General features: G+C 39.3%; 1 protein-coding gene across 1 annotated transcript in view; it reads left to right on the plus strand.

Moving 5' to 3' along the window:
- The first annotated feature begins 208 nt into the window (after positions 1-208).
- The window catches only part of LOC133440847 (anoctamin-10-like), a 31438-nt gene continuing 19027 nt past the window's right edge, over positions 209-12619 (plus strand). The window contains exons 1-9 of the mRNA XM_061718174.1: positions 209-364; positions 437-634; positions 3008-3142; positions 6148-6267; positions 7722-7906; positions 8975-9359; positions 10600-10655; positions 10739-10813; positions 11730-11918. Coding sequence (XP_061574158.1) covers positions 226-364; positions 437-634; positions 3008-3142; positions 6148-6267; positions 7722-7906; positions 8975-9359; positions 10600-10655; positions 10739-10813; positions 11730-11918 — 1482 coding nt within the window. The 5' untranslated portion in view covers positions 209-225. The remainder of the gene's footprint in view (positions 365-436; positions 635-3007; positions 3143-6147; positions 6268-7721; positions 7907-8974; positions 9360-10599; positions 10656-10738; positions 10814-11729; positions 11919-12619) is intronic.

A 12619-nucleotide genomic window follows, 5' to 3' on the forward strand; every position in this document is an offset into this window, starting at 1 on the left:
ATTCAATAAATCGGGTTGCAGTGGGGTGGGGCTGATCTCTGCAATTTGAAGCCTTGTATAATAATTGTAAAAAAAAAAAAAAAAGGTTGCTACTTCGAGGATTTCACGTATCACGGGTTCTTCTTGGAACGTAACCCCCTCAAAAAACCAGGAATTACTGTATGGGTGATTGCAGCATGACTGGACCTCTGTTCTGTTTCCTAGGGCAGTGTACCTGTGGCTGGGATGATGCTGCAGGGGCTGCCAGCAGACGGTACCGGCCCCAGGTTCAGCCCCCTGGTGGCTCTGGAGCTGGCCGCCGACGCCAAAGAGGAGGCCGTGGCCTGGCTGCTGGGCAGGATAAGAGACAAGCAGCAGAATGGAGGTGTGGAGATGCTCTGTTATGTTCTGTTTCATCGTCCTGTCGCAGTTGTTAGTCTTATCCTCTCTCTCTCAGGCGCTGAGCTCCTGGTGGAGCAGCTGGGTCCTGGGGCTGGAGCGCAGGAGAAGGACAACCCCAACATGTTCGTGGTGGGGGCGTCCAGGCAGAGGCTGCTCTCCGGGGCCGAGGACGTGGGTCTCTTCAAGGAGTACAGCGATGGATCCATGAGGGCCTTCACATGCACCAACAAACACCAGTTCAAAGACTTTAAAGGTATTACAGAGTCAAACAATACAAAGTTAGCTGCACAATCAAACTCATTTCTACCAGTTATGCGTTTAATTGTTGACAGCCAAACTGTCACTGGTAAGTGACGGTCACTGTAATGGTCTGATGAAAACGTGAAAGAGGATATGGAAATATCTATAGAGGGTCTGCACTGATGTCACTTCCCTACTGGACCAGCCCCCTTACTCTCACTGAGTGGTAAAAACATCAGTAAAAACAGCTGCAACTAGTGGAGAAGACGGGATAACAGCTGATTATCAGCTTAAATTAAAGGCAGTCGGACTTGACAGTGGCCACGCTTACATGATGTTTTTTAATTCGGAAATTAATTATTCAGAATTAAATAATTCAGAATTAAACTATTTTCCTTCGAGTTTACATGGAAATAGTAATTCTGAATTGAGGTTTACATGGAAAACACGTTTGATGGTCTTTCTCCAATTCCTCTCCAGGTCTGGGGGTTGGGAAGGTTCTGATTGGATAGGGGGGGGACCGGAAGTTAAACTACCGGAAGAAAAACTAACTTACTCGATTAGCAACAACATGGAGGACCACATTATTAGATCATTATTAGCATCCTTTTGTATTTTTAGCCACTACAACTTTGAAAAGTTCACCATTTTGATGTTTCTTGTTTCCATCTGTTCTTTTAATGATTTCTATTTATTAAATAAATGTTCTCTGCTCTTGACCAGCGTTTACTGCTGCTGCATCTTGAAACTTTGTTTGGAAAACCAGCCCAGCAGGAATATAATCGTCATGGAGACAGACGGGCGAGGGAACGAGCAGAAAGAAAGACCGGGATTAATTTAAAGAGGAATGAGTGGATACATGATCTGGAATTATTCTATTCAGATTTAAAATCAGAATAAACCAGCCACTTACTTCGGAATTAAGTTTAATTCTGAATGGCCATTTTCATTCGGAATTAGGTGTTTACATGGTCATTTTTACTCATTTTAAATCTGATTTCATTTTAATTCTGAACCAAAGAGGAATTAAACTTCCCATGTAAACGTACTGAGTGACCCGTACAGTTACCCCAAGAACCAGTGGTCCATGGACATTAATATTTGGTACAGTTACCAAGAACCAGTGGTCCATGGACATTAATATTTGGTACAGTTACCAAGAACCAGTGGTCCATGGACATTAATATTTGGTACAGTTACCAAGAACCAGTGGTCCACGGACATTAATATTTGGTACAGTTACCAAGAACCAGTGGTCCATGGACATTAATATTTGGTACAGTTACCATGAACCAGTGGTCCATGGACATTAATATTTGGTACAGTTACCAAGAACCAGTGGTCCATGGACATTAATATTTGGTACAGTTACCAAGAACCAGTGGTCCATGGACATTAATATTTGGTACAGTCACCAAGAACCAGTGGTCCATGGACATTAATATTTGGTACAGTTACCAAGAACCAGTGGTCCATGGACATTAATATTTGGTACAGTTACCAAGAACCAGTGGTCCATGGACATTAATATTTGGTACAGTTACCCCAAGAACCAGTGGTCCATGGACATTAATATTTGGTACAGTTACCAAGAACCAGTGGTCCATGGACATTAATATTTGGTACAGTTACCAAGAACCAGTGGTCCATGGACATTAATATTTGGTACAGTTACCATGAACCAGTGGTCCATGGACATTAATATTTGGTACAGTTACCAAGAACCAGTGGTCCATGGACATTAATATTTGGTACAGTTACCAAGAACCAGTGGTCCATGGACATTAATATTTGGTACAGTCACCAAGAACCAGTGGTTCATGGACATTAATATTTGGTACAGTTACCAAGAACCAGTGGTCCATGGACATTAATATTTGGTACAGTCACCAAGAACCAGTGGTTCATGGACATTAATATTTGGTACAGTTATCAAGAACCAGTGGTCCATGGACATTAATATTTGGACACAAATCCAGTTTCCTGATATTTATATGAACTTAATTTCTCCGCCGGGGAAATACATGAAGCAAAGCTTGAAGGCTTACAAAAGTCTTGACTCTTGGTCCGACTTCAAGGCAGGATTTGTTGTAGAAATTAAAGTGATGAGGACACCGAACTTTATGATTTAACCGTTTAACGTTAGCTACCCAAAAATCCAACATTACCTGATACAAAATGGGAACCACAAATCCACGTTTTGGTGCCTGGAATCCAGTTGTTTCTGTGAATTGCAGAGATCCATTTGTCTCTCTTAAGTTTATTTTTCGGCAGTCTGTAAAACGATAACTCTGATTTCTTGCTAAATTCCCCCTATTGTCACTCCACCGTGATTTTGTGTTTTGGCATTTCCGCCTCCCTTGCCTGATGTTCTGTGTTCTTCCAGGGGACGGAGACAGCTTCCTCAGCACCGCCGAGTGCCAGTACGTCATCAAACATGAACTAGACACACTACGAGCCAAAGATGAGACTCACGTACCCGGATACAGCCAAGCAAAGCTCTACCCTGGGAAATCCATCAGTGAGTCTCACACAGCTGCTTTACACTCACGTTAAGGTGCCCTTCATGTTTACTACATTTAACTTACTGCAAAGGCAGGAAAGGAATTGAACCTTTTTTTTTTCATTGACACAGAAGATAGGAATTACAGCTGTGTAGAGTCCTTATTCTCTCATTGTAATTAGAAAGATGGACAGGGTGGGCTTTTGTTCTGTCCTCTCATCATCAAACAATGTGAATATGAGTACGGGTTTCCTTGAAAAGCTATGATAACACAAACTTGGTCTGTGAGTCCAGATGTCTGTGTTCACAGTCACATGTAAAATTAACACTCGTTACTAAAATGAGGACCCTTTTCTAAATAATCGTCAAAAATAGGGCTGGGGATCGATTCAAATGTCAAGAATCGATTGGATTCCGATTCTTAAGATTCAGAATCGATTATCACTCTTTGATTCGATTCAATCCGATATTGATTTGGGTTAGTGTTAAAAATGTTTTTTCAGCTGTTGCATGAATTATATGACTGTAGTTATGCAACATATTAATACTAGTATTATATTGAGATTCAACAGCAAGTATTGCAGCTAATGATGCTTTAAGGACCAATCAGCTCCCAGAATGCTGATAGAACTGCTTTCAGAAACATCGTGGGTCAGAATTATCAAACAGATCCAGGGAGGAAACAGAGGTAGGGCCCTATAAAATTGTTTTTATTTTTTCCCCTTTTTGAGAATTTGGTTTTTAGCATTTTTTTTTGTAAATGTAACCCCAAGACAGTATATAAAGTAATGAAATATAGACAATTTATGCAATTATAAGTGAAAACTGTAATGTTTTCATACCTTTTAAACATATTTAAAGGAAAAAACATGGCACTAGTTATTCTCGTGTCCAACAAAACATTCCTTTTTTGGGCATAAACAAAAAAATACCAAAAGTTGTAATGTAATGATGAAAAAAAAAAATCGATCTTTAGACATATGAATCGATTTTTAGGAATTAATATGAGAATCGATTTAGAATCGGAAAATCGATTCCTCAACACATGCTTAGTCAAAAACCTGCATGATCTCTAGACGACATGTAGAGAATGGTCAGAACAAGAGGATCTTATACGAGCAAAACTCAGTATTTAGGACAGAGTTTGGATGTGCCTCATGCAGATGTTTGCAGAGCCTGCCTGTGTCTCCAGTTTCCATCTCAAAGAGACTGGAAAATAAATATGGATGTTATTAAACCTTTCTCAAAACAGAAAGACTAAAGGTGCCTACCATTTCAGCATAGTACTGCGTGAAAAGAAGCTTGGGGAGCAGACTGAGTTCAGCCCGTATCTCTCCACTCTCGTCCTTTCCATCCCCTTCTCCCCGGCTGCAGTATGGAAACAATAAATATGCAAATGCGGTGAGATTTTCCCATGGCCGAGATAAGAAAGCGATGAACTTGCAGAGGAGACGTGCCTCCTCTCAGCAGCCCGGAGCTGATGAGTCGTGTTAAAGCTGAATGTAATCATTTTCCACAAATGACGCACTCAGTAAACGTCAGATGAAACGATAGAGTTTGTATTTAGTCACTTTGTGTTGGACAATAGGGATTAGCGCTACAGACGATGTATGTCGTGCAGTGGGAAAGCTCTCGGCTGTTTATTCAGCGGTGAGTTCAGACAGACAGAAGTGAGCGACAGATGCAGCAAGGATGCCGTCTGAAGGTCATGACCTTGACTAGATGACAGTTCCCTTCATGCACATTTCAGCTGGGAGGGAATATGTCAACATCATAAAGATTGTGCACTTGGTGACAAGTTTTTGATATTTGGCATGGTTCTAGGTATGGACATAAGGCTTTCAAAAAGCACCGCAAATAAATGGGAATGGCCCCTTAGTGGCTGGTTTGCAGAAAATTCAAATTGGCTCCCACCAAAAAGACCAAAGGTCATATCTCAGCTTCTCTTCGTCCTAGATACGAGGTCGGTAACCAAAAATGTTGAAAGAGCCATATTGGACCAAAAAGAAAAAAACAAATATGTCTGGAGCCACAAAAAATGAAAAGTCTTGTATAAGCCTTAGAATGAAGACAACACATGCTGCATGTATCTATATTAGTTATAACTGGGGGAAGATTTTTTTTTCATTATGCACTTCGAGAAAAAAGTCGAAATGTCGAGAAAAAAGTCGAAATTCTGAGAAAAAAGTCAAAATGTCGAGATTAATGTTGAAGTACAATCTTGAGGAAAAAGTCGAAATGTTGAGAAAAAATTCAACATTTCGAGAAAAAAGTCAAAATTTCGAGAAAAAAGATGAAATGTCGAGATTAAAAAGGAAAGGAAAAAGGAAGAAAAAAGAAAAAAAGGGAAAAAAAAGAAAAAAGAGGAAGAAAAAAAAAGGAAAAAAAGGTCAAACATTTTTGAAAAAGCTCCAGGGGCCACTAGGGCGGCGCTAAAGAGCCGCATTCGGCGCTAAAGAGCCGCATTCGGCTCTAGAGCCGCGGGTTGCCGACCGCTGTCCTAGATTGTTGTATATTGTCACTTTCTCTACTTTTTTGGTGCTAGGAATTCAATTCTGAGATACATTTCCTATTTCAAGGTCATGTTGAAGGTCATATTTAATTTTCAAGGTCATTTTTTGCACAAAGAACTCCATATCTCTAGAATAAAATCACATAGAAAGATTATATAGGGCTCACTATCGCTGTAGAATCAATCTGATTGGGTGAGAACAGTGGCCTTCATTCAGGCTTAGGATGAACAGAACCTCAGAACTAAGTCACAGTGAAAGAATAGGATTTTATTAAAATAAAACACAAAAAAGCCGTCCCAATTTGTTTGCAGTGGTTTTTGAAAACCTTATGTCCAGACCTAACACGATGCCAAATATCAAAAACTTGTCCCCAAGTTCACGATTTTCATGAATTCCCTCCCAGCTATTTTATTCATCAGGATTTTCTTTATTTAACAGATCAGAATGGCATCAACGTGCAGCGGCGGTAGAAAAATTGTGCATGAAGTAATTTTTCTTTTTTCTCCGCAGTCCGCAGATTACAATCCAAAGGAATCCTGATCCAAGTTTTTCCTCTCCATGAAAGTGAAGAACTGAAGAGACTTTCTTTTACTTGGTATAAAAGAGTCAAGTTGTCCTTCCAGCCACTCGGTAAGTGGAGGATGTGATGGTTTCTCCTGATCTGTCCAGTAAATGTGACGTTAGCGCAGCCTTCATTCGTGTGAGCACGACCTAGACAGAGACGGTGGTGAAGACGCTTGTTAGATCTCTCTACCTCCTTTACCCCCGTCCTCTCTCTCATAGTTGTCATTTGAACCCTTTCCAGCTTGAGAACACGGCTAGGAACCAGGTTTATCTCTGATTCTGAAACACCGGTGGCTGCAGCGCTTTAGACGGATAACCAGATGTTTATCGCAGTGGGGAACCTTCAGGGCCTTCTACGCCTTCAGAGAAGGCCTATAAAAAAAAAAAATAATAATAATAATAATAATGATAATAATAATAAAGTATTCAATCATTTTTTTTAAATCTCATTTAATTTAATACAATATATTTAACAGATTTTTACAGAAGCGTATTGCATTCACTTGAGAAAAAAAAATTGCTCTGTTTTTCTGAATTAACGAGATAATTATCTCAGAATTCTGAGAAAAGTTGTAATGAAAAAAAATAAATCTAATATATTCGAGAGAAAAAGCATGTTATTTTGCCTCATTCAAATCATCATCTTGAAGTTTGCATCATAACTTCTCCTCAGCTGTCGGTTTACCTGCTGATCTTCCACCCACTTTTCTCCAGATTGTCGCTACGTTTCTCCATTTTCTGTTATCTCTGTCTTATTTTTAAGTCTTATTTCAATGAAAAAAACACTGTCTTATATTCGGGCCAATACGGTAATTCCCTCGGGGCGCTCTAACCGGAATTAGAATCAAAACTAAGACAAAATAAATGCAAAGAAGAATACGCTACTTCTTCTTTAGCAGATAGAAGTAGAAGCAGATTTCAAACAGATAAATAGATACATAAATAGCGGTTATTTTCTCTTGGTTCTGTCCCGTTTTAATCAGCAAAGTTGCTGCCATGTTAAAAGACACTGTTAGGAAAGGATCTATTTAGGTACAAACATGTACATCATTTACAGTTCAAAATCCTTCTGTACATGTAGTAAATATCTAATCTAACAACATAAATATCTGAGGCTTGCATATCTTTTTTTTTTTTTTAAATAGAGTGGATGCTGCTTGTATGCAGGTGCAGTTTATAGTCCAGAAAATATGGTATACATTAATAAAATAAATATATATGATATATATTATATATTAAAAATGCATATATATATATATATATATATATATATATATATATATATATATATATATATATATATATATATGCGTCTTAGCTTTTTACAAACTTGGTATTAACCATTAATATATATGCAGACAAAAAAACGGGGAAAAAATGGTGGCAAAAAAAATAGTTGTAAGTTAGACGTGGACTCTGCGTCTAACTTTTTTAGTTTTTAGAGTTCTTCCGGCACTGGAAGCTCTCTGGGACGGTGGACAGGCCTCTCGGTGATGTTGCGGGTGGTTTTCTGTCCTCAGATGAGATCAGACACTACTACGGAGAGGGCCAGGCTCTGTACTTCAGCTTCCTGGAGTACTTCACCCTGGCCCTGCTGCCCATGGCCCTCATCGGCCTGCCCTACTACCTGTTCGACTGGGACGACTACGACAAATACGTGGTGTTCGCCGTGTTCAACGTGGTCTGGTGCACCGTCATCCTGGAGGTAGGAACCCTGCTCTCACAAGTACAGAAACTAGGGCTGTCAAACCATTCATTTTTAAAATCACCATTAATCGCATGTTGTCCATAGTTAACTCGCGATTAATTGCATATTAATCGCACATTTATTCACACATTTTTTGCAGTTCTAAATTACCTTAAGGTATTTTTTTATGTTTTTAATACTGTTAACAACATGAGAAAGGGCAAATATGCTGCTTTATGCCAATGTTTATTCAATTTTCCACAAAAAAGTTTATTCACGAAATTTCGACTTTATTCTTGAAATTTTATTTCAACATGAATCTCAACATTTATACATACATATAATACTCAATTATATGTATATATAAATATAGTCAAAATCAAAACAAATCAAAGAAAACAAAACAAACTCCCATCATTTAGTTGTGCTACTATGTATGTATGTACTAATAGAAGTAATTATAATGTATAATACTACATTATCATTACTTTACTCTAATACTACAATATAATAGAGAACGATAGACAGCAATGGTATAACAATATACTTGAATAACTATATAAGAGTAGATATGCTATATATACTGGTTCATACATTTACCTCCAATTATATACATAAAAATTACTATAAATCTATATATCTACATATCTACATATAACTATAAATCAATATATATTAATAGAGATATAGATACACAAATACTGTATGTATAATATAACTCAATATATATATATGTGTGTGTGTGTATATATATATATATATATATATATATATATATATATATATATATATATATATATATATATATATATATATATATATATATATACATATACATACATACCTACATATAACATATCTATATACATAATTTTAATCTATATATCTACATATTTATTCGGATCTGTATTTTGAATAGAATGTTTCTTTGTATCTTTTTTTTAAATGGTGATATGTTTTGACTTTGTTTTAGCTCCATGTTCAGGCTGTTCCACAGTTTCACTCCGCAGGTCGACATACGACATAACAGATTTGAAGGATGACTATATTGTTTTCCACGGATTAACCTCATGTCTTCTTATGCAGCTGTGGAAGCGCTGGAGTGCGTCTCTGGCCTACAAGTGGGGCACTCTGAGCAGGAAGAAAGCCTTCGAGGAGCCGCGGTCCGGGTTCCACGGCGTGCTGGGCTTCAACCCGGTGACGGGCCGCGAGGAGCCCACCTACCCCAACGCCCGGCGCCTGCTGCGCATCTACCTGGTGTCCCTGCCCTTCGTGCTGCTCTGCCTCTACCTGTCCCTGTACGTCATGATGATCTACTTCCAGATGGAGGGCTGGGCTCTCTCAGTCCACGACGCCGATCCCGGCTTCTGGACCGGAGTGCTGCTGTTCGTCCCCAGCATCATCTACGCCGTCGTCATCGAGGTCATGAACCTCATCTACAGATACGCTGCAGAGTTCCTCACCGGCTGGGGTGAGGACGCAGGTTTCTTTTGAAATGTTCTGCTTATTTGAAAAAGCAGTTGTTTCCATATAACAGTACCAGGGCTGGGGATCCATTTGAATCTGATTCTTAAGATTCAGAATCGATTATTCAGATTTGGTTCGATTCGATTCCGATATTGATTTAGGTTAGTGTTATTAAAACAGTTTTTTGAGCTGTTGCATGAATGATATGACTGTAGTTCTGCAACGTATGAATACTAGTATTATATTGAGATTCAACAGCAAGTATTGGCAGCTAATGATGCTGTAAGGACCAATCAGCTCCCAGAATGCTGATATACACTGCAAAAACTCAAAATCTTACCAAGAATATTTGTCTTATTTCTTGTTAAAATTTCTCATTTTTAGTCAGAAAATCTCGTTACACTTAAAACAAGAGTCATTACCAGAAAAATAACTTGTTATTTGACAATTTTCACCTGTTTCAAGTAAATTTTCACTTGAAATAAGTAGAAAAAATCTGCCAGTGGAACAAGATTTATCTTCTTATTACAAGCAAAAAAAATCTTGTTCCACTGGCAGATTTTTCTACTTATTTTAAGTGAAAATCTACTTGAAACAGGTGAAAATTGTTGTTTTTCTGGTAATGACACTTGTTTTAAGTGTAATGAGATTTGTTTGACTAAAAATGGGACATTTTAACTAGAAATAAGCCAAATATTCATGGTAAGATTTTGAGTTTTTGCAGTGTAACTGTTTCAGAAACATTGTGGAGCAGAATTACCAAACAGATCCAGGGCAGCAAACAGAGACGTATGAAATTGGTGTTATTTTTTCCCATATTCCGTATTTATTTCTTCGTCCTTTTCGGTTTTAAATTTTTGAGAATTTGATTTTTAGCATTTTATGCAAATATAACCCCAAAACAGTATATAAAGTAATGAAATATAGACAATTTATGCAATTATAATAACTGAAAACTTTAATGTTTTCATACCTTTATACATATTTAAAGGCAACAACATGACACCAGTTATTCTCGTGTCCAACAAAACATTCCTTTTTTGGGTATAAACAAAAAAATACCAAAAGTTGTAATGATGAAAAAAAATCAATCTTTAGACATACGAAACGATTTTTAGGAATTAATGTGAGAATCGATTTAGAATCGTAAAAAATCAATTTTTTCACCAGGCCTAGTAGCTCCTAGTAGTCGTTCACGGGGAGGGTGAGCATTCATGTTGTCCCTGTCCTCCCTATGTGTGTAGAAAACCACCGGCTGGAGTCGTCGTACCAGAACCACCTGGTTCTCAAAGTGCTGGTGGTGAGTGACTCGCCGGCGCCGGCGGCAGCTTCTCGTGTCGTTGACGGAGTTACAGCTTCACAGCTGCTCTTCTCTCCTTCTAGTTCAACTTCTTCAACTGCTTCGCCTCGCTGTTCTACATCGCCTTCGCCATGCAGGACATGGTGCTGCTCCGACAGGTGGGCCGCCCGTCTCCGTCCCTCTGTCCCTCCGTCTCTCCGTCCCTCCGTCCCTCCGTCCCTCCGTCCCTCCGTCCCTCCGTCCCTCTGTCCCCCGCAGTACTGGAGTTGAGGGGGGATGAGGGGGGATGGCATGCCCCCCTGAAATAAAAACGGTCCAAATCATCCCCCCCTGTAAAACTGCCATCCCCCCTTTCCATCCCTTATGTCATTTCATCAATGAATGTGGTTTTACTGCTATTTCTATTTAGAGTCATCACCAGAAAAATAACACCAGAAAAATAACTTATTTGACCATTTTCACCTGTTTCATGTCAATTTTCACTTGAAATAAGTCTAAATCTGCCAGTGGGACAAGATTTATCTTCTTATTACAAGCAAAAAAAATCTTGTTCCACTGGCAGATTTTTCTACTTATTTCAAGTGAAAATCTACTTGAAACAGGTGAAAATTGTTGTTTTTTCCAGTGAAGAGTCTTGTTTTAAGTGTAATGAGATTTTTTTTTACTAAAATGAGACATTTTAACTAGAAATAAGACAAATATTCTTGTTAAGATTGTGAGTTTTTGCAGTGATCCATGTTACTTATCCTGTGAAGGACAGAGTCATATTGATAAGTTCAGAAAAGTGTTTTTTATTGTTGTGTTTTGATGTATTTGATGTAAGCCCAGTGGATATTTAAAGCTTACAGAAGGCTGCATTTAACTGCTGCTATGTCATTCCTGCAGTATTTCTGCAGCTGTTTTGGTCACTGCTATTATTTGTAATATATTATATTATTTGTAATCAGCACAAATGATCTGTCCCCATATGATCAAATCCACCATCCCCCCTGATATTTTTTTACAACCAGAGTACTGGTCCCCCATGTCCTCCTCTCCCCCTCACCTCTTCCTCCCTGTCCTCCGTGTGTGCAGAGTCTGGCCACGCTGCTGATCACCAGCCAGATCCTGAACCAGTGCATGGAAGCCTTCCTGCCGTACTGGCTGCAGAGGAGACGCAACAAGAAGATGATCCGCAGAGCCCAGAAGAGGAGGAGCACGGAGGGCAGGGAGCTGCTCCTGAAGGAGCAGGTCTGCCTGGAGGCCGACATGAGCACATACCTGGTGGGTAGAAAGGAGCGGACAGAAGATCAACGATCTCACACACACTGACTACGTTTACATGCAGTCAAAATCCGGGTTAAGGTCAATATTCCGGTTACTGAAACATTGGGAATAATCTGTTTCCATGCGTGAGTAAACAGGGTTATCCCTGTTTACATGGTAGTTAATCATTTGGGATATCTGGATCAAACCAGCGACGCACGGAGAACGTCATGACGCAATTCCCATCATTTCTGCTTCTTCTTCCTGTATCCAAATTCAAAACAACAACAACAATAACAGCAGCACGGTGGATAATGAACAGCCCAGTAGAAGTCTTCTTCTTTTGTGCTTTGGTTCTGGTACTGTTCCACCAGGACTAACACTGTTCCCCGTCTCCTTCTTCATTAATGGAAGGCTAGAACGTGAATAAATGGCAAATGGAGCCGGAGCTGTGCCATCCATATCCATGTTCCCCGTTTCCACCAGAGACCCCCCGACACTTTGGACTGGTGGGAACGGGTAGAAATGATGGAGTTCACCGACGCCGACTGGTGGGAGAATCTCCGTATGTCGCTTCCTGCACTCAAAAGACCAAGATTCCTTGTGGAAAAGAACATGCGCATAAAACAAATTCATGTTCCGTTTGATGGGGAAATTCCGTTAGCCGTTTACATGACCCAATATTCAGTTAGAAAAGGAGTAACCCAGGGGTCATATTC

This window comes from Cololabis saira, chromosome 3 (genome assembly GCF_033807715.1).
Source record: "Cololabis saira isolate AMF1-May2022 chromosome 3, fColSai1.1, whole genome shotgun sequence".
Lineage (NCBI taxonomy): Eukaryota > Metazoa > Chordata > Actinopteri > Beloniformes > Belonidae > Cololabis > Cololabis saira.